At 37.4% G+C, this 24,909-nt stretch overlaps 2 protein-coding genes and 1 long non-coding RNA gene across 3 annotated transcripts in view; 1 reads left to right on the plus strand and 2 right to left on the minus strand.

Annotated features, from left to right (window-relative positions):
* Positions 1–23,867, plus strand: LOC116559473. Its single transcript, XR_004272468.1, has 3 exons — positions 1–18; positions 21,177–21,184; positions 23,795–23,867. It is a non-coding gene; the product is annotated as an uncharacterized LOC116559473 (long non-coding RNA).
* LOC116559470 (cadherin-related family member 3-like) lies at positions 6,460–15,972 on the minus strand. The gene is made up of 5 exons (XM_032290392.1): positions 15,077–15,972; positions 14,020–14,039; positions 13,845–13,909; positions 12,201–12,249; positions 6,460–6,981 (listed from the first exon to the last, which is right to left on the minus strand). Exons 1-5 carry the CDS (start codon positions 15,253–15,255, stop codon positions 6,824–6,826), a joined length of 471 nt encoding a protein of 156 aa, XP_032146283.1. The 5' UTR covers positions 15,256–15,972; the 3' UTR covers positions 6,460–6,823.
* Positions 17,383–24,909, minus strand: part of LOC116559471 (cadherin-related family member 3-like) — a 24,279-nt gene continuing 16,752 nt past the window's right edge. Inside the window, exon 4 of the mRNA XM_032290394.1 lies at positions 17,383–18,238. Within this exon, the coding sequence (XP_032146285.1) occupies positions 18,228–18,238 (11 nt within the window). The 3' untranslated portion in view covers positions 17,383–18,227. The remainder of the gene's footprint in view (positions 18,239–24,909) is intronic.

The raw sequence follows: 24,909 nt of genomic DNA on the forward strand, positions 1-24,909 counted from the left end.
GACAGTTTTTTTAAAAAAGTTCAATTGATAGTCTTTATCCACAAGCGTTACCTGCAATCAGGTAGGTTGTTGTTTTTGAAGATGCTGCATAATGTTAAATAAAGAATTGTGTAAACCTAATGTTGTTATTCACTACAATAATCACAAACTAAATTTGTTTTAGGTCCAATGGGACGTCTGGACTGGCCCTACAGCCATGTGCACTAGCAGCAATGTGTGCAATATTTCAAGAACACAATAAAACTGCCAATTTTTCCTATTTAAAGCCATCCACAGAGAGCTTAGATGATGAGTTAACAAAATGAAATGTTGTTAATTACATTCCTTGGTAATTTTGGTCCTAAAGGGGTCATTTTGCTTTTTCCAACTGAATCATTTATTATAGATGAAGGAGTATAATTATGGAGCTGGATGAAGTATCAGGTAACAGTACTTCATGGAAGCCATTATGCGTATGTCTCAGTCCATAGCAGCTTTGTTATCGACTGGTGAAAATATGCTGGTCTGGGCCAAGGAGCCTTCTTAATGAGGAAAAGCCCAACGTTTTTGATTTATCTAGCTCAGATTTCACACAGTCAACTAGATTTCCTCTTTGCTTCAATAAAATAATTCTAATGATTATTTTTGCTCCACAATAAAAAAGAGCTACCTAGTAGATAGTGAGCTTTCCATCTTGAGGATATTTAAGCAGACCTAGGATCAACACTGAAAACATTGTAGGAAAAATTCATCTCAGTCTATCAAACAAGGATTTGGCTAGCAATATTTCAAAGGTAATTTATTTATTAATTCTACTAGGTATCTAAAGGAAAAGAAAACAATGTTATCAAGGGGACACCTACACTCACATGTTTATTGCACAATAGCAAAAATATGGAATTGAACTATGTGTCCATCAGCAGACAAATTGATAAATGTGGTACAAATATACAATGGAATACTATTCAGCTATAAAAAAATAAATCATGTCATTTGCAGCAACACAGATGGAATTGGAGGCCAATATGTTAAGTGAAATAAGCCAGATATAGAAAAACAAATTTCATATGTTCTCACTCATCTGTGGGAGCAAAAACAATTGATTTCATGGAGGTAGAAAGTAGAATGATAGATACCAGAGCCTGGGAAGGGCACGTGGGTGTGAGTGGAGATAAAGAGAGGCTTGTCAATGGGTACAAACATACACTTATATAGAAGAAATAAGTTCTAATGTTCAATAGCAGGCTAGGGTGACTATAGTTAGCAACAATGTATTATATATTTCAAAGTAATGATAAGGAGGACTTGAAATGTTCCCAACACACAGAAATATTCAAGATGATGGATACTCCAAATACCTTGACTTGATCATTATACATTCTATGCCTGTAGCAAAATATCACATATTCCTTATAAATATAAAAACTTTATACATAGTACATATGTAAAAGAAAAGTTTTGAGTCTTTCTCTTGAGCCTAGCATTATGGGATGAAACTGTGTAAGTCACAGCTCCTATCTTCAAACAAAATAGAGTCTAGCAATTCCTTTTAACTTTGAGATTCTATAACTTTATCTTAACAAAATTTATATCAGATCTCTATTTTCCATATTTTAAATATTTCCTTTAGGGTCATTTTTGAAAATAATACTTATATGTGTTTTTAAAAATATAGAGTGAAATACAGGAAGATATCATCTCACCCTTTTCCTTGGTGTAAGTTAGCTATTGCTGTATAAAAAAGAGATGGCTCTGAACAGCCATTATTTATTGTTGCAGTTCACATGTCTGTGGACCAGCTAAAAGATGGGTGATCTAGGCTGGCCTCAGTTGGGCAGTTCTGTTCATCTTGGCTGGGCTCATGTGTCTGCAGGTTGCCCAGAGGTTTTGCTGTGGGTTAGGCTTTACTGCAGTGGCTCCAAATAGTATGTAGACAAGGACTGGAGGGAGTGATTGAAAAGCTACCATAATGTTCTTTAATCTGAACCAGAAGGAACTTTAGGAGCTGCATAGGAGAGCCTTACTGCATAGATATGAAACAGTCTCATTTTTGCAGAAGAGACTTAGAGCTTGCACCATCCTCACAGAAAGAACCCCCATTCCTCACAGCAAGAACTTACTCAATAAGGGGATGTCATGTCTCCCTGATACCAAAGACCTGTGGAGATACTGACAGTGTATAGGGTAAGGCTCCTCTGTCCCTGGAACTGAGAGAACAAGGGAAACCCTCTTGTTATGACAGATCTGATGGCCTGCCTCGCTGTACACAGAGGAGGCAGAAGTGCTTCTACCCCTGCCTCAGAAAGGTCCATCGCAACTCAATCTCAGCCTCAAAATAGACAAAGAAAAATGATAATAAATCCAAGGGCCACAAGAGTCCAAGGGAGCCAAGAATCCTGAGGAAGAACAAATAGAACAATCAGAACAGACCAATACTGAAAAGGAACTGTTGAAAGAAGCAGGCAACAACTTCAATAAAAACAAAACAAGATGACCTAGATTCATATATAATATGCACTGGTGCCTATCTTCCCCCCACACATAGACACACACAGAGACGGACATGTACACTTTTCTGTAACTAAAAATATGATTTGGGGCATCCAAATCTGTAAAGAGGAAGTCAAACTGTCACTATTTGCTGATGACATAATTGTATACCTAGAAAACCCTAAAGACTACTCCAAAAAGCTCCTAGAACTGGCACATGAATTCAGCAAATTTTCAGAATGCAAAATTAATGTATGCAAATCAGTAGCCCTGCTATGCACCAACAGTAACCAAACTGAAAATGAAATCAAGAACTCAACCCCTTTTACAATAGCTACGAAAGACAAATAAAATACTTAGGAATATACTTAATCAAGGAGGTGAAAATCTCTATAAGGAAAACTACAAAACACTGCTGAAAGAAATCATAGATGACACAAACAAATGCAAACATATCTGATGCTCATGGATGGATAGAATCAATACTGTTAAATTGGACATACTGCCAAAAGCAATCTTCAAATTCAATGCAATTCCTATCAAATTCCACTATCAATCTTCACAGAAATAGAAAAAAAAAATCCTAAAATTCATATGGAACCAAAAAAGAGCCCACATAACCAAAGCAAGACTAAGCAAAAAGAACAAATCTGGAGGCATTGCATTACCTGACTTCAAACTATACTGTAAGGCCATAGTCTCCAAAACAGCATGGTATTGGTGTAAGAACAGGCACATGGACCAATGGATCAGAATAGAGAACCCAGAAATAAAGCCAAATGTTTGCAGTCAACTGATCTTCAACAATACAAATAAAAACATAAAGTGAATAAAGGACATTCTATTCAACAAACAGTGCTGGGATAATTGGCAAGCCACATGCAGAAGAATGAAACTGGATCCCCATCTCTCACCTAATAGAAAAATCAATTCAAGATAGATCAAAGACTTAAATATAAGACCTGAATCCATAAAAATTCTAGAAGATAACATTGGAAAAACCCTTCTAGACATTGGCCTAGGCAAAGACTTCATGACCAAGAACCAAAAAACAAACATAACAAAAACAAAGATAAATAAATGACTTAATTAAACTAAAAGACTTCTGCATAGCAACAGAAATAATTAGCAGACAACCCACAGAATGGGAGGAAAATCTTCGCAATCTGTACATCTGACAAAAGATTAATATCCAGAATCTACAAGGAACTCGAACAAATTAGCAAGAATAAAATACACAATCCCATCAAAAAGTGTGCTAAGAATATGAATAGACAACTCTCAAAAGAAGATATGCAAGTGGCCAATAAACATATGAGAAAGTGCTCAAAATCACTAATGATCAGAGAAATGCAAATCAAAACCCCAATGTAATACCACCTTACTACTGCAAGAATGCCGTTAATCCAAAAAATCACAAAATAATAGATATTGGCAGAGATGTGATAAAAAGGGAACACCTTTGCACTGTTGGTGGGAATGTAAACTATACAACCACTATGAAAAACAGTATGGAGATTCCTTAAAGAACTAAAAGTAAATCTACCATTTGATTCAGCAATGCCCACTTCTGGTATCTACCCAGAGGAAAATAAGTCATTATACGAAAAAGACACTTGTACACATATGTTTATAGCAGCAGAATTTGCAATTACAAACATATAGAACAAGCCCAAATGCCCATTAATCAACGAGTGGATAAAGATTATGCGATATGCATGTATATATACTGTGGAATACTACTCAATCATACACCGTGGTGGCAGGGCCTGGCTGCCACAAAGAAGACATGTTTTAGGCAAAAAACTCAAGGACTGTATTTGTGACTAATCACATGTGATTAAGTTAAGAATCTTCAGATGAAGGGATTACGCTGGTTCTGTAGGTGAGCCCTAAATGCAAAGATAAGTGTCCTTATAGGAGAGGTACTTGACAGATACATAAAGGGAAAAGAGAGGTGAATGGGGAGACTGATATTAGAAGGAGGTAGCCAAAGTCCAGGAAGGAGGGGCAGATACCAGGAGCTGAAAGGGGCAAGGAACAGATTTTCCCTAGAGCCTCCACACCTTCATTCCAGACTTCTAGCCTGCAGACCTGTGACAGAATACATTTCTGTTGCTTTCAGACACTAAGTTTGTGCTAATTTGTGATGGCAGCCTCAGGAAACTAATACAATGATTATTACTAAATTGGAGATTGCCAGTACAATAGGAAAGAGCATCTAGAGTTTGGAGGCAAATTGATTATGACACAAAGAGGGGTCAGGCTGCAGAGTTCTGCCCCTTTGGATACACTTTGTAGCTCTCTCTCCAATGACCACTGTAATCTCCAGTTCATGCCTTCTCCCAGATACATCTGAAACTGAGACCCAAAACAACTACCAGGGGAAAAGAAACACTAACTTATCAATTTTTCTTGGTTTTGGTACAGGCAGACCAAATACAAATTGATCAAATCCAACTTTGAAAAGAAAGTTAATAAATGCTTTTTCCTTTTTTTTTTTCCTTAAAAGCCCAGATGGAGACTCACACATCTATATCCATCAAATCATAATCATAATTGATCCAGAGAGAGCCTTGCTGGAGAGAGTAGAGCATTTTCCCAGACAATTTTTCGTCTCTTCCCTGGTGGAGAATTATCATGCCATCTGGAAAAAGGCAGTATACTCCTTTCACAGACATTGCGCAGCTAATTACCAATCAATTCGAACTTAGATTGGCCTAGAACCATGGAGTGACCCCCTCTTTATTCCCATGTCCCAAGCCACTGCTCTCTCAATAACCAATTTTAATGTAATGAAACTAATCCTGCTTTATGCTTAAATAGTGCTTATAGTTTAGAAAGCATCGACAAACACAGAACCTCAATTGTTTTATGTTGTTTCTCACAACAAAACTATGAGACAGAAATGGGGCAAACATTACTGCATACATTTTCCAGAAGAATAAACAACAAAGTTTAGAGAGGCTACATGATTTGTCACGAGCCTTAGACTTCAAATTCATTGATATCCTCTGCACCGTAATGCCTCTTGAGAATGGATCCATTTGAGGTAGACCTCAATAAAAAATGAGTCTGGGGCTGGGCACGGTGGCTCACGCCTGTAATCCCAGCACTTTGGGAGGCTGAGGCAGGCAGATCACCTGAGGTTGGGAGTTCGAGACCAGCCTGACTAACATGGGGAAACCCTGTCTCTACTAAAAATACAAAATTAGCTGGGCATGGTGGCACATGCCTGTAATCCCAGCTACTTGGGAGACTGAGGCAGGAGGATCTCTTGAACTGGGAGCCGGAGGTTGCAGTGAGCCAAGATCGTGCCATTGCACTCCAGCCTGGGCAACAAGAGTGAAACTCTGTCTCAAAAAAAAAAAAAAAAAGTCTGTTTATTTTTCAGATGCTCTCTTTCATTAGGAGGCTAGGTGTCTCTGAGCTCAAAAGGAATCCTCTGTGTGTATATACATGCAAAGGAAGATAAATAAGACATTTCTAAACACCCAAGCCCGCAATATCCTGAGTCAAATATCAGTTCATTGCTCATTATGTGTTTTACTTTGGATAATACTAACTTTTTAAAAATTATCCCAAGGTGAACTCTATAATGGACTAAATGTAGATTTAGCCTCTACCATCAACAGCATTTCTGTCCTCCTGCTATCATGTATCTTCTGATATCCAAGGCAGGAGATGATCAGAGAGACCATATATATTTTTAAAATTATTGTCTAAGTATATAGCTCTCATAAGACTTGATTTTGACATTTCCTTGGCAATTAACTAGTAAGTGAAGTTTTCAGGTGGTCATTCTCCATAGGGCTATAAAAAGAAAATTAAAAGCAAGATCAATTGTGCTTTGTAAAGTGCAGGAAAAAAATCCTGAATTTTTTATGACTACCAGACACCAAAAAAGTTATTTTCTAAAGATAATTCCCATTTCTGTTCCATGAGTCATGGAGGAATAAGCAATTTGAATTAAAGGCAAGAGATTCTGGATTCATGTATTCAAATTTATTTATTCACAAATATATAAAGTGTCCCCACTCTGTGCCAAGCATGTACTGGGGCTAAAGCAGTGAGAAAAATAGTCTCTGGTCTTAAAAAGCGTACATTCTACTGGGCAAATTAAGACAATGAACATATGTCAATTTAGTATCTCGTTTTCAGCAAAACATGTTCAGAGATTCAAAGCTGACCACTCCTGCTGCCTTCACACAGACACCCTGAACTGGAAGATTACAAAAAGCTGTAAACACAGATAAAGCAGCTGGCCTCGTGTCTATAATTTTAGATAGCCAAGAAAAACTGCCTGTGACAATCATATACACAAAAAAACAATCATTCAGACACTGGAAAAATTCTATCCTTGCACAGGAATTTTTAAGGATGTAGACTCTTCTAAAGGATGGACCTCTGGGAGGGAATATATGTTTGCCAAGGGCTCCTTCTGGTGCCTGGGGGACTTCTTCCACTTTCTTGCATCTGTTCTGCTGTTATATTCATATACGTTCCCAGAGACTGTGGGAAGGAAAACACAAAACACAGACAAAGTAAATTACAATGAACTTGCAAAGCATTTATTCTTCCCATGAAATGTGTATTGAGCATTTGCTAGATAGCTGGCATAGTGACGAGTTTATCTTCTCAAGTCTTGTTCTTTTACCAACGGAAAAACTAGAAGCAAAACCTGAAGCAGTATATGGTTTCACATGCATTTAAAATTGCCCCTTTAGCACCAGGGAGTTCTTTTGTGCTATTGGAATAGTTTTGCATCTTGAGAGTGGTAGAATCTATTACAGTGATTAAATGTCATACACATAGACATATAAAAAAAAAAAAAGTATATACAATAACTGGGGAAATCTGAGTAAAGCCTGTGGTCTAGTTAGTTGTACTGTACCAACATCAATTTCCTGATTTTGGCAATGCACTATAGTAATGGAAGATGTTACCTTTGGGGAAAGCTGGGTGATGGGTACACAGTAGCTCTCTGTATTATTTTTCATAATTTTTTGTGAGTTGGTAATTATTTGAAGAGGAAATGACTTTTTATGTCAAATGAGTTTTTCAAATTGAAATTAATCTGCCATGTACAGTATTTGAGGTATAATTAGCCAGCCTTTCACAGAAACAATAATGCAGTAACCGTAATATACAAGAGAAAGAAAGTAAAAAATGGCCTGATACAGTAGAAAAACTACCAATTATTTCTTAGGTAATAATTACACTGAGGTGTAATAAAAAGAATAATGATAATAATAGCTGATCCTATAGTATTTACTATATGCCAGACTCTGTTTTCATATATCAATTTACGTAAATATTATTTGACATATTTTAGAAATAAGAAAGCTGGCCAGGCGCGGTGGCTCAAGCCTGTAATCCCAGCACTTTGGGAGGCCGAGGTGGGTGGATCACGAGGTCAAGAGATCGAGACCATCCTGGTCAACATGGTGAAACCCCGTCTCTACTAAAAGTACAAAAAATTAGCTGGGCATGGTGGTGCGTGCCTGTAATCCCAGCTACTCAGGAGGCTGAGGCAGGAGAATTGCATGAACCCAGAAGGCGGAGGTTGTGGTGAGCCGAGATCACGCCATTGCACTCCAGCCTGGGTAACAAGAGCAAAACTCCGTCTCAAAAAAAAAAAAAAAGAAAAAGAAAAAAGAAAGCTGGAGAACAGATATGTTAAGTAATCTGCCAGTACCATGTCATCTATAAGTGGCAGACCTAGATTTGAATCCTGACAGTCAGCTGCAGACTCTACATACTAATAACCCAGGGTAGGGAGCACGTCTTGTCTCACTTTAGGTTGGGCTCCATGAACAAAATAGTGCCTTATGCATCAAATTTTAGGTTCCACAGAACATCTGATAAACGATAGTGTGTTCTAACACATATTGCTAAACCCATTTTTATTTTAAAATATTTCTGTTCTTTAAACGTCATGTGAAACTTTACAGTGCTGAATCTGCTCTCAAAGATACATTAATTGAAAGGTGATTCTTCTAACAGGACCACTGTACTAGAGTGGACAATGCACTACTCTGGAAACCCCCTTCCTTCACACACACAAAAATCTATACCGCCAAAAAAATCTATACCCTCATTCAATAGTTCATGTTGGAACTGAAAACTAATTGCCAAAGCACACATCAAACATCCAGGTTCTAAATAAGCCAAATGCATCCATCTAAACATACAGTAACTGTATCCTCCTATTGAGTAGACCGAAGGCAATGAGTATCCATCAAACGCTGAATCGACAAAAAGCGATTACGGTAGCTTGCTGTCTTTATTAGAGCATGTATACTTGGTTTTTTGTCCTGAAAATGGAAGTCTAGAGCCAAGTCTTTGTTGATGTACTGGTTTTTGCCAGGCCATTCAGTGACGGGAGAGGTCATGAATAGTGTTAGGGATAAAGGTTTCTGTGTCACACTGTCTGGCTTCTCATCCTGACTTCTTTCACTCACTCAGCTATGGTTCTGAGGAATTTGCTTTGTCTCTCTCTGGGCCACAGTTTTCCCATTTATAAAATGAGGATAATAATACTAGCCACTACTCATAAGTAGTTGTGAGAATGAACAATTCATGTAAAAGCATTTTGACCACACTCAGAATTCAGTAAATGTTTGCTATAATTTGATATTAGAAATCCCTTAAAAACATCTTGCCACAAGTCTGCAACTGCATAGTTAAATATTAACTTTTTCAGTTTGCTAATAATAATAATGTTAAAATTAAATAGGTTACGTAGCAGCATTATTCACAATAGCCAAAAGGTGAAAGCAATCCAAATATCCATTGATGGATGACTGGACAAACAAAATGTGATATGTACATACAGTGGAATGTTATTCCACGTTAAAAAGACAGGAAATTCTGACGCCTGCTGCAACATGGATAAAGCTTGAGGAAAGATATGCGAAGTAAAATGAGCCAGTCACAGAAAAACAAATATCATATGAGTCTACTTGTAGGAAGTACTTAGAGTAGTCAAATTTATAGAGACAGAAAGTAGAATGGTGGTTAACAGAGGCTGTGGGGAGGGGAGATTAGAAAGTTATTGTTTAATGAGTAAAGGGTTTCAGTCAAGGAAGATGAAAAAATTCTGCAGATGGATAGTGGTGATGGTTGCACAGCAATGTGCACATACTTAGTGCCACAGAACTGTACATTTATAAATGGTTGAAATGATAATTCTGTTGTATATATTTAACACAATAAAAATTTAAATAAGTTAATGATTATGAAGTGCTTAGAACAAGACTGGTACATTCTAAGTACTAACTAAGTATTTATAAAATATGCTTTTTAAAAGACAGAAACAAGAAATGGCATACAGCAATTTTTATTAGCTCCAATGATAAGAAGAAAGTAGAGAAAGACCCCAGGGAAGGGCATGGAGGTCTGTTGCGGGCTGCTCTGTCATTCTTACACCAAGAAGTCCAGTACAAAACACTCCACCCTCCACTGGCACACAACAGTCATCCTGCTGCCCTCGTACCAAAGGACCTCGCTACCTACTCCTCATCTGACTCTGTTCTACCACTATTAAGGTTCAGTCTCTGCTGTAAAAATTTCTACTACTCCTTTCCTCCCTTTCTTTAAAGGAAAGAAAGCCATGGGACTCTAGATACATTTATTCCATACTCTCTCTGAGCCTTGTTTTAATATCCATAAAATGGGAACAATAATGGTACTTCTTTCACCGGAAGATAGAATATGAAAATAGAATGCTAATTCTCATTGTTTGAACTTCAGTGGGACAAGTTATGTTTGGCATAGGTGAGCACTCAATAAATGCTCATGTATGCTTTCAGTGAATTCCTGGGAATTGGAACTCATCAGAACCAAGTTATTTAATACAGATCAGACTAGGCTATAAATAGTATGTTTTTAATTTTACAAAATATTTTTAAAAGGAATGACTTTCTTTAAGGAGAGCATGGCAGTCAGTAATAAAGTATCAATAACTTCATGCCAAGCTATCCAGAGCTGTCAGGATTAACTTGCAGTGAAGTGTCTCAAGCTGTTATCATGCCAATGAGTCTTTTATGGCTAATACCCCATGTTGAGGGACACTTTACAAAATGACTTTTACATTTATTATATTCATGTTTAAACTTCACAAGCACCCTATGAAAGAGAGAAAGCCCACACTACCGTGCCTTCTTTACAGCTGGTAAAAGGGAAACTCCGGCAGGTTAAGTGCTTTGTCCATGTTCATATAGAATGTTAGTAGTTGTATCAACACTCAAACCCTAGTCTTCTAACCCCACACCAAGGCTTTTCCAAAAATTCTGACGACTTTTGATTTCTGCCTCTTTCTTTAGAGAAGAAATTCATGAAAAAAAGAAAAACTTCAAAATGTTTTATAAAATGGAGTATGATCTGCTCTGCAATTCCAGGGATTACAATAGATAACTCTGTAGACCAGGGAGTGCAAATCCATGACCCATTTGGACCATAGATGTGGTTGATTAAAGAGGGCCACAAATTCTTTGACTCCCATACCTTAAGAAGTGGGGTGTATGCTCCTCTCTTTGAATCTGGATAGACTCCGCTTTAATGAATTAGCATAGCAGAAGTAATGCTATGCTAATTTCCAGGCTTGATCCTCAAGAAACTACAACTTTCCCTCCTATCTATTGGCTTTCTCTGGGAGGTCTAAATTGCCATGTAGGGTGTCCAGCTATCCCTGCTGGAGCAGCTTCATGAAGAGTCCCTGTATTAGTCTGCTCTCATGCTGCTAATAAAGATACACGTGAGACTGCACAATTTATAAATGAAAGAGGTTTAATGGACTCACAGTTCCACGTGGCTGGGGAGGCTTCACAATCAAGGCAGAAAGCAGAAGAGAAGCAAAGGCACATCTTACATGGCAGCAGGCAAGACAGTTTGCACGTGGGAACTTCCATTTATAAAACCATCATATCTCCTGAGACTTATTCACCACCATAAGAACAGTATGGGAGGAACTGACCCCATGATTCAATTACCTCCACCTGGCCCCGCCCTTGACATGTGGGGATTATTACAATTCAAGGTGAGATTTGGGTAGGGACACAGCCAAATCAGAGGAAGTGGAACCCAGCTGAGCCCCACCTGCAAATGTCCCCACCAAGGTGTCATGTTTGTGAGTGAAGCCACTGGGATCCACAAGACCAGACAGGCTGCCAACTGAACACCATTGAAGTGATCCTTTACAAAGCCAAAAAAAAAAAATTGCTCAGGTGATACCTGCTCAAATTCCTGACATACAAAAGTGTGAGGAGTTACAATAAAATGGTGGTTATTCTAAGCTAGTAAGTCTTGGGGGAAGTTTGTTGCACAATATGTAACCAGGGAATGAGGCGGATGTGTTTTCTTTGGCCCACACAGTAGAGTTTAATTGAATTATTTGCCTACTTTTAAAGGTGGGTGGATTTATTGCAACAATTTGGATTCTAGCTTCCTTTTGAAGTATCAAAATTATGGCAACACAAGGCCTCTTCCCATGCGGTAGTAATTCGATGGAGCTGCATGACAGCCATGTCCCCCAAGCGTTAGCTGGCATTGATGATTGAATGTACTGTTTTATCTGACCCCTTACAGGCATTTATTTTACCTACCTGGCTGTAAAACAGTATGCCTTAGGAGAAAGTCTCATTTTATAAACAAATAAGTAATTCATTCACACAGTTTAATATCTAAATAGGTGAAATGCACTTAACTCAAAAGATATTTAAGCACCATACCTGGATCAATGGCTTCTCCATCAAACACAGTCTCATATACAATGGTTTCCTTTTAAAAAGCACAAAGTATTAGCAATAAAGTCAGCTTGATAAGATTTGTTTTTACAAGTGTTGAAGACCTTGAGCAGATTACTTCTTATAAGTTACCTCATCTTTCTAACTTTTAGAGGCCTTGACACAAAAGGCTTCCCACTGTTTGTAACTCCTCCCAATCCCATCCCCCCACATCAGTCTGCCTGCCATATGCTCTTATCATGTATAGGAGGTGGTATGGGCTGAATTATGTCCCCCAAAATTCATACGTTGAAATCCTAACCCTAACCTCAGAGTGTGACTATATGTGGAGATAGAGTAATTAAGTTAAATGACATCACATGAGTGGCCTTAATCCAATATGATGATGTTCTTTTAAGAAGAAGAGATTAGGACACAGACAGCACAGACTGAAGGATGACTGTATAAGGACGTAGTCAGAAATTGGCCATCTGCAAGCCAAAGAGAGGGGCCTCAGAAGAAACCAAACTTGCTGACACCTTGATCTTGGACTTCCAGCCTCTTGCACTATAAGAAATAAATTTCTGTTGTCTAAGCCACCCAGGCTGTGGTATTTTGTTATGGCAGATGCAGCAGACTCATACAGGAGTTGAGCTGGCATCACTTTACTAAAGGAAGAGGCAGAGGAAGGAAGCATTGAAAAAGAACCAGTTTATGAAACAATGTCATGGTTAGTTAGGATTCAGCTAGAAATGTTCTTGGTTTATGGGGGTGGCAAGCAGAGAGAAAAAAGGAAACAAAGACTAAAAATGCCCTTCCTTGTTCCATTCTACATTTACTTTTCCTGAAACCAGCCTTATCTTGTATAGTCATTTATATGGATCATTTAGTGAATGAGCCTCATCCAATTTGAAGATGGTTTGCATACTTTAGGGCATAGATTTTTTAACCTCTGCTAAGAAATTCCACTATTAAAGAACTTATTTAGATCAATCACATGTATAAACTATTTACAAATACAGTTTTTATTTTATTTTATTATTTTATTTTATTTTTTGAGATGGAGTCTTACTCTGTTGCCCAGACCGCATGGTAATGGTATGATCTCGGCTCACTGCAACTCCACTTCCGAAGTTCAAGCAATTCTCATGCCTCAGCATCCTGAGTAGCTGGGACTACAGGTGTGCCCCACCATGCCTGGATAATTTTTGTATTTTTAGGAGAGATTGGGTTTTGCCATGTTGCCCAGGCTGGTCTTGAACGCCTGACCTCAAGCCATCTTCCCTTCTCAGCCTCCCAAAGTCTGAAATTAAGGTGTGAGCCACCATGCCTGGCCTAGTTTTTATTTTTAAGAATGGTGAATAACATTAAATTTCCCTTTGTCTTGAGTTTTTTTTTTTCTTGAATTCATGTGTAGTACTTGCGGCAGATTTTGACCTAAGCCAAATTCTAAAACTAAACCTGAATTTACAGTTTTGTAATGCATACAAATTCAGCAAAAGGAGATAAATTGAAATCCTTTTACTTTCTATGATAATTGAGTATATTTATCATATGTTTATAAAAAATAATTTTTCATTGAACAACAATTACAGGGAAAAATACAGTCCTTTTTCTTTTACTGTAGAAGGATCACAAAAACATACTTACTGTTAATACTTCTAATTTTTTATTTCTGTTTCCTGTGACAGTACTTTCATTTTGATTTCCGTCACCTATTCCATGATAAATAAATAAAAGTCAGGTACCTGACTTTTAAAAGTGGTATTTTAAAAATCACACAATTCAGGCATAACCATGTAACAATTAGCAATCTGTATCTTACCTGCAATATACTTCATTTCACTGTATGAAAAGAAAATTTGACAAAATATCAGCTTTATTAACACATGACAAAAATAATTTCATTCAATAGTTAGCATATGATTATCCTATCTCCAAGGAAAAAGAAATACTGTATAAGAAAGAATAAAATGGTCTTCATTAACCATCACCACCCGCTTCACTGCACCATAAATAAATTTTATTTAGTTAATAAAAATTGTTATCCAACGCTATTTTGGAAGTCACGATATTCTGTACTCTGAAGAAATATTTTTAGATAGTGAAGAAAGTGGCTACATTTTCTGTCCATTTATTTGGCCTCTCTGCCCTGCTCCAGATAGACTTAAAACCAGTCAGATGTGTGGAGAGGGTGCCTACATTTATCACCCGTCTTCAACTAGTTTCTGGTGCTTCTCAAACATCTATGAAAATAATCAAAATAATATGAAAAATTGTTTGTTTGTTGGCTCACAAATTTATTTGTTTAAAACATAATTTTGGCCAGGCACAGGGGATCACATCTAAAATCCTAGCACTTTGGGAGGCCGAGGCGGGTGGATTGCCTGAGCTCATGAGTTCAAGGCCAGCTTGGGCAACATGGTGAAACCCTGTCTCTACTAAAATACAAAAATTTAGCCAGGCGTGGCAATGTGCGCCTGTAATCCCTGCTACTCAGGAGGCTGAGGCAGGAGAATTGCTAGAAATGGGGAGACAGAGGTTGCAGTGAACTGAGATCACACCACCCCACTGCAGCCTAGGAGACAGAGCAAGACATCATCTACAAAAAAAAAATAATAATAATTTCACAGAAAATCTGTTTCAGATGTTCTAAGGTGGAACTCAATAATACGTTGTTGCTGTTTTTCAAAGAAAGCTCCCCAACTGTTTCTGACATAGAGTAGGCTTGAGATCACTGGTAAAAAGGAACCATCAAGTTTCGTTTCCCAAGTGCTTTCCTCTGCCCTTCAAAAGCATATAGAAGCTCTCGGAGTAAGTTCACCAAACCTCAGCTGGTTTTAGCTCTTTATATCAAAAGCTTAGAAAGAAAAATCACATACTTGGGTTTGGCCTTGGAGACTTCCTTGGTCATTTTCTGACAGCATTCCGTAATGTTCCCGTATTTCCAAAGCAGGAAACATAGCCAGGAAATCAACCCAGCAAGGAAAATAGCCATCAGAGTGAAGATGAAAGGAATGTACCAGTCATTGGATTTGTACGTGTTTATAGTCGTGTACATGATGGTCAGACCTTTTCTTTGATGGGAAATATCATTTCAAAGCAAATAGAGTGTTAGTTGTTTTCAGAAAGCAACTGTTTATACATAGTCGCATCGGTACAGAGCCATAGTCCTTTAAAGTAACACGAAGATATTGACTCAGATATACGTGTTTTCTAAAATACTACAGGTAATACTGAGGAACACCCTTGAATAGAGAAGGCACAAAATAAAGGATGTGAAGACTTGAATTGTATGCAATGACCACTCTGTGATTTTGAACAAACAATTCCTCCTCTTTGTTTTCAGTTTTCTTGTCTGTAAAATCAAGAGTTTTCACTAGGTGATCTCTGAGGTCCTTTTAGGCTTATATCCCCCTATTATCTACTCTACACACAATAAACCCTTTTGTGCAGCTTAAGAGAGCAATGTGTTCTTGAAATCAAGCATTCTGGTGAGAGAAGTTACCATCCATGTTTATTCAATGCTTCTATTTCAAAGAATAGAAAATGACAAAATACACTAACCATAAAGTCTACTAAACAGACTTTATCTGTGCATTACTCAGGAGCCATTCTGGAATTCTGCAGAGGCTTTACATACCTATTTTTTAAATTATAAAATAATAACAGGTCTATTAAAGGTCGTAGGGTTTGGATTGGAGATAAAATGAAATGATGGGCTGGGCACGGTGGCTCAGGCCTGTAATCCCAGCACTTTGGGAGGCCAAGGTGGGTGGATCAAGAGATCAGGAGTTCGAGATCAGCATGAACAACATGGTGAAACCCTGTCTCTACTAAAAATACAAAAATTAGCCAAGTGTGGTGGTGGGCGCCTGTAATACCAGCTACTTAGGAGGCTGAGGCAGGAGAATCGCTTGAACCCAGGAGGCAGAGGTTGCAGTGAACGGAGACACTGCACTCCAGCCTGGACGACAGAGCAAGACTCTGTCTCAAAAAAAAAAAAAATGAAATGATGAATATAATACATGCAGTACAGTGTGTGGCACATGGTATTTGCTCATGACTATGAATATCATGGCCACTAGAGAATAAACTTTCAAAGTATCCATTTGTAGAGATTTTTAACTGATAGAATTCACTGAGTAGCGGGTGCTGCTTGTGGGCAAGACTTTCAGATCATTCAGACGAAATAATTAGTTTCTTAGGAGTTCTCTATGCTCTACCTGCAATTCTCACAAATTCTATTTTACCTCACAATTTATACTCATAGATGCACACTCTAAAATGTGATCCTGTGGCTGGATGGGGTAGTGCCCAAGTAAAAAGGCATCTAGGTGAAGGTGCTGCCCTGAGTAGCTCTTTTTAGATGAAACTCAAACTTACAGAACATTTCCCACACAGAGACCCAAATTAAATTCTATAACTCTTTACTTCATAACTAGTGGTTGGAGGCGGTGGCGTATTGGCTCTTCTCACGTAAATATCTATAACAGCGGTGCCTGTCCTGGGCTTAGTGGATTTGCCATATTTCAAGTTGTCATCAATTATATGCACAATAAGATGGTACTGCCGCTGTACTTCAGCTCTAGATTCAAAATTGAAGGGATTCTTCACAATTAATTTTGGAGTATTTGAACCTCGAGTTGGGTCAAATCCGAAATGATGGTTCTCGTTTCCTTTAAAAGGGATAATTGAAAAGTTAGAATTATTTTAAGGTATATTGAAAGGTTTTCTAAAACTACATTAAATTACTATTAAAACACCATAGGTATAAATGTTTTAAAAATTTCCATGGCACCATGAGTTTTTAAAAAATTGAGATCAAATGAGCAACAAATTCAATTGGTTAGGAAAAAAATATTTTAAAGATTAAGATAATGAGTTTGATCCCACATATGGTCAGCAAGCTTCAAATTATTATCCAATTACTTTGTCTAGTTGATTCTCCTTTTCTTCTACTCAGATCAGTTTCATTCCCATCTTCAACTTAGTCTAGATCAATATCAAATGATCCGGTCAGATCATAAATATCTGTTGAGCCCCTTCGAATTTTAAATTATCTTCACAGCCCTGGAGACACTGTTGTAAACAAGATACACATGCTCTCTACCTTCACAGAGCTTATCACCCAGCAAGGAAAGAAGACATCAAACTAGGCTTTATACTCAATTGCCAATGCGCTTACTGATTTCCAAGCTTCTACTCCATCAGATACATGACAGCAGGTCTGACCTCCATACTTTAAATAGGTCTCCATGTTATGCTGTTTCATGATACCCAGTAGTTTTCCATTTTAGAACTTATCACAGTTTTTAATTTTATAATTGCTGGTGTTACTGCTGGTTTAATAAACAATTAGTGCCATGAATATCTGTCTTGTATACTTCTGTGTACCCATTTCCCAGCACAGTGCCTGATACATAGTTGGTCCTAATAAATGCCTTTCATAAAAAATAAGATGACTTAAGTTGCATGGATCTATATAAATCCAAAATAACACAGTTTGAAAACACGTATCCTTCTGAGTTTGTACTAATAGCAACAACTCGAAAGTTGGCTGTTGTTAGCCAGCATCATGGACAGCAGACTTCATTCCTTGTAACTTAACCTTCAGCATTTCCCATCCAGGTCCAAACTTTGTTGTCAAAGCACCTGTAAAATTACTGATACTTCCATTAAAGGAGCAATGAGATTTGATATGTAAAAGTAAAAAGGATAAGGATGCCTTGAGGAAGCAATGCTATAGATATTAATAGTTTAACCCTTATAACCATAGTCATTTCTGAGGTTATATATGATGTCTAACAGGGCAAAACTACTGTCAGTTTGACATATGCTGGTGATTAAAATAAATAATAAAATTATCCACCAGAAACCATCTCAAAATGCATTTCAAAATCTTGCGAATCTCTGTCGTGGCAGTTTAGGGTGAAGCCATTGACGTTTGTCCCAACGACAACATTGTCAAAAATGAGCATCTTATATTGAGAGGGTGTGCAGACAGGTGCTTCATCATTCTCATTTTCAATGTCAACAGTGATCTGTCAGCCATGAGAGAAGAAACATCAAATATGCATCATGTGACTATTTATACACAATATCAGAAATAAGCATATGTGCAGAGACCAATCATTTGCAATTATTAAATAAAAAGTCTAGAGTTTTGGATTTGAAAAAATGTTCCTGCAGATTGGAGTTCTGACTGTCAATCAACTAGTCAGTGGTTTAATATTCCTGGGTCAACTATGACATTCAATGTAGATGTTAGGGAGGACTTTGGGTTCATTACATGAGCTTGTGGAAAGCTTACAAATTATGTAAATGATGAGAAAGGAAAGCTGAAGAATGATTCCTCTAAAAATTATAATCCCGTGAACTCTTTAAATATCTATGCTTAATCACATAGATAAGTTGGCTTCCTCTTTCTCAACTTAAGAGTCTCCTCAGTACTATTCTCTCAAACTCAATTTTTTTTTTGTAACAATATGATTTCTTCAAAGTATTCTCTGACCTTAATTTAGGGTCTGTTATCAACCTTTTCTTAATTAAAATACCATAAGCCAGGAAACTATAATTTACACGGAAATAGATCAAAATATCAAGAATTTTTAAATGTCAGTGATCGAATGACAGCCTAGAAAGGTTATCTACCCCTCTCTTAGATGACTAATAACTTTCTCAACCATACTTGCAGAAGAATCTCTGGTGTGCCCATATTTGCAAGTATTATCTTTTAAAAATGTTTTTCTGTAATGTTTTAAAAACAGCTAAATTCTTAAGGAATGGTTCATTCTTTAATGTTATTTCTATAGACTGAATACAGCTATGTGTCCCATTAAATATGTGAGACATTTTTACATGATAACTAAATGGGATTTAAGGAGATTTCTTGAATAGTTCAGCACTATTTCCATTACATCACAGAAACAGATCAGAAATCTTTATTAAAACTCTGGGCCTGACACTTATTGGTGCCTTTATTTGGCACAATTGATTCACCTTTGCTTTATTCATCTGCAAAAAGCAGATCTCAATCTCTGCCTTCTCAAGACTGTTAGAAGGATCAGTTCATTCACTCAGTGAGTATTTATTAAAAACTTACTGTATGCTAATCACTGATCTAGACACGGAGGCTACAGTGGTAAACCAAAAACAAAGATCCTGATCTATTATACTTTATTCTAATGAGGAAAGCAAAGCAATAACTATATTGACAAATAAATATATTAGGCAATATCATATAGTAAACTGGTGCTATTTGGGTTAAGGAGATAAAGAATAGCTGATGGAAGCATTTTAAGAAGATCTCTTTTTTTCACCCACTCACCTATTCCCTCTCACTCACATTTGTTACATATCTTTAAGCATGCATGTATCCTCACAGAATATGCAGCTTTTAGCCGTATAATTTCGACTTGCCTAAATGATATGGTGTTATAGACATTTTGTGTTTCCTACTTTTCTCACCCAATGCCATATATGTGCTTTCCATGTTTCTGTTTGCAGAACTCATTTGCTATTTCTTGAGTCTCTATGCCATAGTATGCATCTACTGTATTTACTTGTTCATTTCCATAATGATGATGAACATACATGGATTACTTGAAATACTCACCATTACACACAATGTAAAAGGCCCCTATAAACAAATCTCATTTGGACATAGATATGATTAAAGTGAGAATGTGAGCCAATGGAAGATAAGCATTACAGTCTTGGGAAGAGGTTCTGAGGTAAAACATTCTTGGTGCATTGGAAAAACAGCGAATTGTTCATGTGGCTGTATTAAAGTAAGTAAGAGGGAGAGAGCTAGGAGCTTAGGCAGTAAGAGAAAGTTATAAGCTTCTCCATTCTCCATTGTTATAACTGTTTGAGCAGTCTGATTTTAATAAGTTAGAATTTAATACAGCATCTCTATAATATTAAAACCTGGGTCTCTCTACTTACCATGGTCATTGCTGTGCGAGAGTGAAACCTGTCACAGTCCACAGCTTCTACGATGAGGTTATGTTGCTTCACGGACTCATAATCTGGCTGTGTGGTAAGCTGAATCATTCCAGAGACAGGGTGAATCCAGAATCTTTGTATAACCTGAGTGTCTCCACAGACTATTTTGTATGTCACACAGTTTGGTGGGTGGTCTTCATCAATGGCAATCACTCTTCCTATTTTGTAGAATGCTGTCAATAACATTTGATAAGGTTCATTCTCATCATGCAGATACACTACTTTAAAAACCTTAACATGTCTTTGCTTTCCAAATAGTATCATAGTTTCTCAAAGGATCAGCCTCTATTCTTTTAGACAATGAAATATGTTTGAAGGCCTCCAACTCTACATAATGGAAGACAAATTTAGAGAAAGTCCTCCATCACTTTAAACCATTTGTCTTGAGTCAAATAACATGAGTTTACAGTAACTTTGCAATAATAATGATTAGCTCATATGCACTGCATGAATATTTTCTACTAGGCATTGTGCTAAGATTAGCATCAGATAATGGTTCACAGCACAGACTCTGAAACCAGACTGCCTAGATTTCAACTCTCAGCTCTGTCATTTATTTGTGCAACTCATTGGAGATTCTGCAACCTCTCCAGGCCTCACATTCTTTATCTGCAAACTAGGAATAATAACTACCATACAAAGTTGTTGTGAGTATTGAATGAGCTAAAATCTATAAAGCACTTAGAATAGTGCCTGGTATATAAGTAAATACTAAGTAAAAATTAGCTATTATTTCATTGAGTTATCTCATTGAATCTTCTCAACAGCCTTATGATATATCCACTATTACTGTCCTCATTTTATAGATTATGAAATTAGGTCCAGTAGTATTAAGTAACTTGCTCACCATCACAGAGCTAGTAGTGGTAGAATCAGGATTTAAATTGGTGCCTGATGATTCCACAGCCCATATTTTTAAAATCACTTTTCTGTAATTCCACTGTGCAATACCCCCACACGATCTCTTAGAAGAGAAATGGGTATGTTCTATTGGCTGCATTATTATTATAATTGTTATTTTGAGACTGGGTGTCATTCCATCACCCAAGTGGGAGTGTAGTAGTGCAACCATGGCTCACTACAACCTCAGCCTCCTGGCTCAAGTGATCCTCCTGCCTCAGTCTCCTGAGTAGTTTGGACTATAGGTGCATGCCACCACACCTAGGTAATTTTTTTAAAAAATGTTTATAGAGATGAAGTCCCACTATGTTGCCCAGACTGATCTCAAACTCCTGGGCTCAAGCAATCCTTGCACCTTAGCCTCACAAAATGCTGGGATTACAGGCATGAGCCACTGCATTCAGTCTAGACCCAAATGATTTATCCTTCCTATGTTCACACTTTTTGCCATGTAACCTCATAGTGTCCCTCCCATTCTGACTTCACAACTTGTTTTGGCTAATGGAATATTAGCAAATCCGATGCAACCAGGAACCTGAAAGGCACTTGCTTAATCAGGTTTGTCTTTCTTGTACACTTCTTTTCTTTTCTTTTTTTTTTTTTTGAGACAGAATCTCACTCTATCGCCCAGGCTGGAGTGCAGTGGCATGATCTCAATTCACAGCAGTTCACTGCAACCTCTGCCTCCTGGGTTCAAATGATTCTCCTGCCTCAGTCTCCCAAGTAACTGGGATTACAGGTGCCCACCACGATGCCTGACTAATTTTTTCTTTTTTTTGAGAAGGAGTCTCACTCTGTCCCCCAGTCTGGAGTACAGCAGCGCGATCTCAGCTCTCTGCAACCTCCACCTCCTGAGTTCAAGCAATTCCCCTGCCTCATCCTCCAAGTAGCTGGGATTACAGGTGCCCACCACCATGCTCAGCTAATTTTTGCATTTTTAGTAGAGACAGGGTTTCACTATATTGGCCAAGCTGGTCTCAAACTCCAGACTTCAGGTGATCCTCTCACCTTGGCCTCCCAAAGTGCTGGGATTACAGGTGTGAGCCACTGCTCCTGGCCTCTTGTGTACTTCCTCCTTTTTCCTGAGGACATGGCTCAGGCTAGCCTGCTGGAAGATGAGAGAGAAGCCAAACCTTCCCAGTCACCTCAGCCAAAGCCAGAATAGATCAGCTGAAAGCTAACCAACTCTTACAATTTTGAGCAAGTCCAGTCAAGACCAGAAAGACAAGACAGCCATTTCTTAGACTCTTGAGCTAAATAAATGTTTATTTTTGTATTACACTAATATTTTGTGGGTCTTATTACACAATATACTTATAGTAGTAGGTAACTGGTACCACAGTTTTACTCCTCAATCATTTTTTCCTGAACTGTAAACTCCAGGACAGGCACTTTATCTCTACCATTTAGTGAAATACCACTATATTATGGCTAAGTCACCAACACATGTACAGGACATTTTGGTTACTAACAACCAAGAATAAAAAATTATAATAAAAAAGTGATTTCATTTTTGTCCCCACCACTTTCAACCTGATAGGGTTTCTTTCCCTGTTTGCATCCTCCTTTTACCAAAGTTTCCTATCAGTTTCTAATAATATGTTATTTTTCACTTGTTATTAGTATTTTTTTAATAGAGACAGGGTCCCACCATGTAGGTCAGGCTGGTCTTGAACTCTTGGCCTCAAATGATCTGCCTGCCTCAGCCTCCCAAAGTGCTGGGATTACAGGAGTTAGCCACCATGCCCCACCTAATAATGTATTATTTAGCAGGCAATGCTCATAATACCAAAAACAGGGAACCAATACTCATGAAAAAGAACGTGTTTTATTATGGCAAATCCAGAAAATAAAGAGTCCAACCTATTGCTTGCATAAAATAATTAGTATTAAGAGAAAAGCGTCACAACTGGTACAAGACCATGTAAAATAGATTACAGGGAAAACTGCCATCTCTAACAGACAGTCCTGGGCAAAAATGGTGTCATTTTCACATTTAACACCTGGATAAGTGTAATAGGAAGCTTATTCTTTTGTAGGTGTTAAATTAACCTTTCAATAAAACCCAAAAGCTATATTGAGCATCTTTACCTGAAGTTTAAAATAGAGTAATTATGAAACTCTGCAACTCTGCCAAATTTCTCATCAAAAACTATTGGAATAAAATATATTTTGCCTCGTGACTTGCAACCCAGTGTGATTTAATTATTATGTATTTTCCTTTGAATAATTTCTGATAAAGAAATCTTTTTGGCTATGCCTAACCCCCTATAAAAGTTTTTATGAATTTATCACTTACCATTAGGGAAAAAAAAACTACTTTAAATGTCCATAATTTTGGGGGGAAAAATCCTTATGTAGTCCTCAAATACATTCAAATTTTCTGCGCTAATCAACACAGCATGAAAATGACTTCCACGTTCATGAATTTTTCTAAATGTCTTCAAAGTCTATAAGTTAAATGTTTGGTATTACAGAAGAGTTTATTTTCTGAGTAGTTTTACCTTTCCATTTTTCTCCTTTAAAGCAAATTGCTACTGAGTTGTGAAGTTTTATCTCCTCTTACGGACATCTCAAAAACCAACTCTCACCTAAATTTACTCAGTTTATGTACTATGGTGGAGAAAATGAAGGAACAGTTTTTTAAAAAGAAAGGAAGAAAGAAAGAGAGAGAGAAAGAAGAGAGAGAGAGAAAGAAAGAGAGAAAGAAAAAGAGAGAAAAAAGAAATTCTGACACATTCTGCATTGCAAGCACTCCATAAACGATAGTGGTTATTATTATTTGCAATGGTGTTATGGCTATTTTAGTATGTGTCATGTAGTTAACATACTATAACTATCAGCTAATCCTCCTCTTAACTCTTATAAAATAATTATGGCAATCTATTTTGTAGGTGAGAATTTGAAGACACATTGAGATTATGTGACTTGCTTTGAGTCATTTAACTAGCAGTTGAACCTAGTTCTATTTGACCCGAACTCTCATAGTTTTTTGCTCTATCAGTGTCCTCTCTTTTAAAGACCTAGAAGTCCTCTATCTAGGACAGCAGGTCACTAGACAACTATTTGGAGAATAGTACACATAGGGATGACCCACTCAACTCTTTGTATGAATTCTCAGTACTTGTTTTCAGACCTCTATTGGTCTCAGTCATCGAAATCCATCCAAGAAAACCAACCTGTAATACTAAACAGAGAGCTGGACCAGAAATTTGGAAGTTTTCATTTAGCTACAATCAATCTCTGAGACTTATCAGCCATGTGACTTTGAGTAAACCCATTTCTTTCTCCACTCCAATTTTCTCATAGTGAAAAAAAAAAAAAGAATCCTTTAGACCTTCCAAATCAACAATATTATGACTGAAAATTCTCAATCCTTCTTCTCAGTCATCAATGAAGTATTAAATTGTGTTTAAGAAAACATGTAAGTGTTCAACACATTTAGAGTATTTTACCTTCAAACTTTATTAAATTTCAGGAAAACTTCAGTTAGTTGGAAAGAAACTGACATGAAACACTTGCTTCTCCTAAAATGGCATTTTTTAAAATGCCAGTCTCAAAAGGCAAAACTATGGAGACAGTAAAAAGATCGGTGGTTGCTAGGGATTGGGGGAAGGGAGAGATAAAAAGGAAGAGAACAGAGAATTTTTAGGACAGTGAAACTACTCTGTATAATCATATAATGGAAGATGCATGTCATTTTACCTTTGTCCAAACCCATGAAATATACAATGCCAACAGTGAACCCCAATGTAAACTGTTAACATTGGGTGATAATGATGTGTCAATGTAGAGTCATCAAGGG

The sequence above is a fragment of the Sapajus apella genome, unplaced genomic scaffold (genome assembly GCF_009761245.1).
Source record: "Sapajus apella isolate SASKATOON/1434 unplaced genomic scaffold, GSC_monkey_1.0 scaffold23, whole genome shotgun sequence".
Lineage (NCBI taxonomy): Eukaryota > Metazoa > Chordata > Mammalia > Primates > Cebidae > Sapajus > Sapajus apella.

Coding starts and splice junctions, on each gene's coding strand:
- LOC116559470 (XM_032290392.1), bottom strand. CDS start 15,255: ATGTACACGACTATAAACACGTACAAATCCAATGACTGGTACATTCCT. Junction 13,910..14,019: donor TGAAATGAAGTATATTGCAG/GTAAGATACAGA, acceptor ATCATGGAATAG/GTGACGGAAATCAAAATGAA. Junction 6,982..12,200: donor TGGAGAAGCCATTGATCCAG/GTATGGTGCTTA, acceptor TCCTTCCCACAG/TCTCTGGGAACGTATATGAA.